At 33.5% G+C, this 5,616-nt stretch overlaps 1 protein-coding gene across 2 annotated transcripts in view; it reads left to right on the top strand.

Moving 5' to 3' along the window:
• Positions 1-2,262: 2,262 nt before the first annotated feature.
• Positions 2,263-5,616, top strand: part of LOC107494233 (alpha-L-arabinofuranosidase 1) — a 7,183-nt gene continuing 3,829 nt past the window's right edge. The window contains exons 1-7 of one of the 2 annotated variants that reach the window (XM_016115287.3): positions 2,263-2,462; positions 3,209-3,410; positions 3,964-4,018; positions 4,233-4,444; positions 4,585-4,706; positions 4,815-4,968; positions 5,428-5,497. In XM_016115287.3, the coding sequence (XP_015970773.1) occupies positions 3,240-3,410; positions 3,964-4,018; positions 4,233-4,444; positions 4,585-4,706; positions 4,815-4,968; positions 5,428-5,497 (784 nt within the window). In that variant the 5' untranslated portion in view covers positions 2,263-2,462; positions 3,209-3,239. Of the gene's footprint in view, positions 2,557-3,208; positions 3,411-3,963; positions 4,019-4,232; positions 4,445-4,584; positions 4,707-4,814; positions 4,969-5,427; positions 5,498-5,616 lie in introns of both variants that reach the window. The other variant, XM_052263267.1, reaches the window with a different exon arrangement.

Below are 5,616 nucleotides of genomic sequence, written 5' to 3'. Positions count from 1 at the left end.
TATTAAAAATATCATATCTTTTGAAATAATTGTCATGAACCGTTTAAATGTTTTTTTCTTTATTAAAAGATAAAAAATATTTTATACATATTAAAAGTTAATTATCAAATTAATCATATTATATATTTATATATAAACATATATTATTTAATTTATTTTTAATATATATTTGATAGAACTAACTGATTTGTAAATAATTTTTATTATTTGCCCATCATTGATTATAAACAGTGTTCTGAAAATCAGACCGGACCAGCCGGTTCGACCGGATTAACCGGAAATCGGTCATTTGGCCGGTCCGGTTGATCTCCAAAATCGTGTTGCAGAAAATCGGTTAAAAAACTGATCGAACTGGCGGTTAACCGATAAACTGATCAAACCGGACGGGTTTTTTAAAGGCCAGGTTCGCCATGGACATGCAGAACGGCGTCATTTTGCTCGAAAATAAAAATGCAAAAAGCAACATACCCGCTCCCCTTTCTCTCTCTCACAAACCCAACCCTAAACCCTATCAAAGCATAGGAGCATGCCAGGATCCCTCTTCTCCATTTCCGAGATACTTTCCATCAAACAGAGGCTGCCGTCGCTGCCAGACTAGCCTCAACCAAGCCTCCCACTTCTCCCATCGGCGTCACTCACGTGCGCAGAACCCACAGGCACGTTCGTTTTCTTGCCGGTGCTCTTCGTTTTCAATCGCAATCCTTTTCTTGTCATCACGGTGGTTCATTCTCCTCTCGACATCTCTCTTCAAGCTCTCTCTCTGACTTCACTCTCTCTCACCCTCACCCTAGTCGCATGCATTGAGGAATCAAAATCAGAGTTCATAGCCTTAGCCAGTACCCACACTCACCCTCACCACCTTCTCCATCACCGAAAACTCACGTCGGCTCCGGCGTTCACACAATCGCGGTTCTCTTCCTGTGCCGCCGATGTTCTCTTCCTTGATTGGGGATTTTGTTAACAGGGGAAGTTGTTTTTGTTGAGTTAATTACTGTTGATTATTGATAAATTTCTGAGTTAATTTTGTATAGTCTCCAGTCTTCCACTGCTTCAATTTCATTTTTGCGAGTTGATTATTTTTCTGGATTAATTTTTTTATTGTTGTTTGTTGTTTTTCTTAGTTAATGGTTGTGCTTTTTGGTTAATTAATTTCTGAGTTATGTTGTTCTGTATTATATTGGACAAATTGGATTGAATGATCTGATAATTTTTTTGGCAAGAGAAGGTCTGATTCAAGAGATCGGCATCAGTTTCTTCGAAGTTCTTCCAATGTTCCTCGTTCCTTTCCTTTTTTTTATTTAGCTAGTATTAGATCTTCTGTATTAGGTTTGTGTTAGTTTTTTGTTGTTTTTGGGCCTTGGACCCCTCCTCGTCATCCAGAAAAAGAAAAGAAATTAATGTTTTCAATTTTTTATAAACTTTGATGTTTCATGAATATTTAATAATAAATTGTAGGTAAGTTATATATTAAATTTTCATTTTTTAGTATTTTTTTATATTTAATTAAACCGGTTCAACCACGGTTTGACTCTGGTTGAACCATTAAACTATTGAACCAGTTATTTGACCGGTTCGGTTTATATATATATATATCGTTTACAGTGTAAACGGGATGAGTATATCTCGTTCATAGGGTGAACAAGATATACATGTTTCAGCCATCTTTGCCATATCTTGTTTACACTGTAAACGAGATATGTGGAAAATGATCTCGTTTACAGTGTAAACGAGATATGATACAGCTATTTAAAACGGTAAATATTCGTAAAATTATTTATTTTGGTAAATTTAATATTTATTTTATTTATAAAAATAAAAAATTTATTAATAAAAAAAAATATTGATCAAAAAACTAATCAATTTCATAAAAATAAAAATCAAAAATAATTTTTTTTATTAAAAATATCATGTCTTTTGAAATAATTTTCATGAACCGTTTAAATGTTTTTTTCTTTATTAAAAGATCAAAAATATTTTATACATATTAAAAGTTAATTATCAAATTAATCATATTATATATTTATATATAAATATATATTATTTAATTTATTTTTATTATATATTTGATAGAACATATTTATTTTATATTAATAACTAATTTTAATGTAGATGTGCTATAATTTCTAACTATATAATACTTATTACTTAGCTAGTAACATGCATATCTCAGCTTACGGAGATAAAAATATTAAAATTAAATTAAAAAAAAAAGAGAAAAATAGAAACTTAAACACCGCGATTCTTTGGTTTCTGAGTTCAACTTGCAAGTTGCAACCTTTGAAGCAACGTTAAATAAAAGAACCAAGATCCACACTCATTCAATCACAATCTTCGATGTTCTATCTCCTCTCTCTCCCTCCAATCCTCGCTTTTCTATAAAAGGAGAGAGCACACAAATCCAAAGATTTCATTATTCATCGCCTACTTCCACAACTCATCCTCTTTTTCCTCCATTTTTTTAAGTAATTCACTACGACTCCACACTATTTCTTAGTCTCTCACTCTCACCACTTCTCAGCTCGTGTTTTCAGCTTAAGCTTGTGGATAAGAGTTCCTGTTGTGAATTCTAAAACTCAATTATATAAGCGTTTATTCTATTTAGCCTATTTAATTTGGTTTTTTCCTGTGTGAAATTTGACCCTTTTTTACTTTAACATACATGGAGAGAGTGCAGTGAGATTCTATGAAATACTAATGCATTCACTTTAATTCGGACTTCAGATATTAATTAATGGTTGTATTCAAAAGCGTTTCAGAACCATAAGTTCAAGCTCAGTCCCTGCTTTACTTCTAGCCATCAATTCTTTTTTCTATTTTATTTTATTTTATTTTTCGTTTGTTTTTGTTCATTGTGATAATTTAGTTAGTCATCTGAAAATTTGGATAACTTCTTTCCAGTTTTGGATTTTTCTGAATTAGAGTTCACATTGAACAGTTCCATCAAATTACTGAATGTTCATGGTGTTTGTAGCTGTTAACTCTTAGTTGTTAAGTCATAGCTGCAAGTATCTTGTAGCTTAGCTTTTATATTTATCTTGTTCATGGTGTTTTTTCTGTTCTATCCATAAACCATAAAGAGGGTTGGTGCTTTTTGTCATATTCTAGGATTAAGCGGTGTTGTGATGCATTAAAACTGTTTGTTAACTTGCTTAAATGAAATGTTCCCTTCTGTTGATTTTTTTTTTCTCATTGCATTGTGTTGTTTCAGAGTGCAGATAGATTGAATGTTGTGATCCAAAATGGGTTCACATAGTGCTGTTCTACTCCAAGTGTTCATAGTCCTTTGCCTTGTTGTGTTCCAAAGTTCTGCTGTTAAAGTAGATGCTGATCTAAACACAACCCTCACTGTAGATGCTTCTGATTCATCTGGAAGTCCGATACCGGACACCCTTTTGGGAATATTCTTTGAGGTGAGGCTAAGCTTATTTTCTCTCTCTCCAATCCTTTTGGAATTGCTATTTACATCGCAGTTTTGATCTGATGTGGAAGCTGTCAAGTCTTAGTTTCCCGTTATTTCAAGCATACACTATCTATCAGCTGTGAGGATCATATCACCCCAAGAAATAAACAAATCTTGTCCATATTAATTGGATTATAATATGTTATAAATTAATTCAATTATGCTAATTAGATCAAGAATTGCCCTTATTTCTGGTGTATAATAAAATTTTATCCTGAACTAGATTAGAGAGTAACTTGACTATAATGCATACAATTTGTAGAAGAGAAGCCTATGAATGTAAAGTCTGCAAGAGAAAAGAAAAAGATTTTACCAATGATATTGATATCTGAAGAGTAAACGTAATAGCCAGTAGGAATAAAAATATGGATTACTAAAGGAATCGCATTGGACTTTGAAGACTATAGACATTTGCTTTATGTAATGCACCTGTGTATCCGATTTGATATCACCCTGTGCTTCACATATCAGAAAGAGATTGATTTCTTGAATTTCATCTGCAGGAGATAAATCATGCTGGTGCCGGGGGATTGTGGGCAGAGCTCGTAAGCAACAGAGGTTATTTCCATGTTCCCCGAATTTTTAAATGACAAACTAACAGTGAAAAATTTTTCCACAATATTTCATCTAAATCTTTTTATCACTTTCTTAAGAGAAGTGTATTAATGTAATGGTTGAAGGGTGATCTTACTTTATCGCCGTTCAAGAGTGAACTATTTTATTTAAAGAATGCCTTCAAGATCATTTGAAATATAATTAATTCTTGTTCCAGGATTTGAAGCTGGTGGACCTAATACTCCATCAAATATTGATCCCTGGGCAATTATTGGAAATGTATCATATATAAATGTTGAAACTGATCGTACCTCCCTGTTCGATCGCAATAAGATTGCACTTCGGTTGGAGGTGTTATGTGACACAACAGGTGACAATATCTGCCCAACTGGCGGAGTTGGTGTCTATAACCCTGGTTTCTGGGGCATGGTGAGATTAATTGATATTTCCTTGCGTCTTTCAATTGTTTTACAGAACATTTTTAAGATTAAACACAGTCTATAGCTGTCATTTATGTTCAATCTATGATTGGAACTGAGAATACCTTTATTAACTTTATCTTCTTTCAGAATATCGAGCAAGGGAAGAAATACAAAGTGGTCTTCTATGTTCGTTCAACAGGATCAATCAACTTATTAGTGTCATTCACCGGATCAAATGGTTTGGGAAACCTGGCTTCAGCTGAGATTACGTAAGCTCCATTCTGATTTTCTATAAGGACTCTTAACTGCTAAGCACAGCAGTGTTAATTCCCGATTTCTTTTGCATCTGTACGTGATTCTAATAATGGTTCCTGCAGAGGTTCTGCTTCTGACGTTTCAAACTGGACAAAGGTAGAGACCATATTGGAGGCCAAGGCAACAGATCACAATGCAAGACTTCAATTAACAACAACCACAAAAGGTGTGATATGGTTGGACCAAGTGTCAGCTATGCCCCAGGACACATATAAGGTTGGTTTTATCCTGAATTTATTTCCTTATCTCAGATGATATATTCCCAACCCTAAATTTTCACAAGTACTTGTGTTGCGAAATGAGAGGAGGGATATTGATTGTTAAGGGACTTAGTTATTCTGTGAATCTCTTTCTTGTCATATCATCGTTAAATATACCATTTATTTTTATCTTGATACATATCTGCTATTTTATACCATTTGACAATAAAAGGAAAATGAACATTATCAAAATAAAACTGGCTTAAGATGCCGTGTCTTAGCACTTTTTAAGTGACTTGTTCTTTAAGTTAGCCCTTCTTTAGAGATAAAATTTGTACTAATGAAAAACTTTATATTCTCTGATGGAACTACAATATGCTTGAAATGTTATTCGTAATTGATGTCATTGTCGGCAATATTGCATTCTCCTTTCCCATGCTCACTCTGTTAACATCTTCAACCTTGACTGCCGTAGGGACATGGTTTCCGGAGTGACCTTTTTGGAATGCTAGCAAATATGAAACCAAGATTTATCAGATTTCCAGGTATATACATAATTCAGGGAATGGAAAGGCTTGTTTTATTATTGGAACTCAGTGACTTGGTGCTGATCAAAACTCCTAGAGATAGTTAATCTATTTTAAGATTTTCTTGTTCTTTCCCT

This window comes from Arachis duranensis, chromosome 6 (genome assembly GCF_000817695.3).
Source record: "Arachis duranensis cultivar V14167 chromosome 6, aradu.V14167.gnm2.J7QH, whole genome shotgun sequence".
Classification (NCBI taxonomy): Eukaryota; Viridiplantae; Streptophyta; class Magnoliopsida; order Fabales; family Fabaceae; genus Arachis; species Arachis duranensis.
The sequence above is the reverse complement of the archived record's forward strand: the minus strand, read 5'-3'. Positions and strand labels throughout refer to the sequence as shown.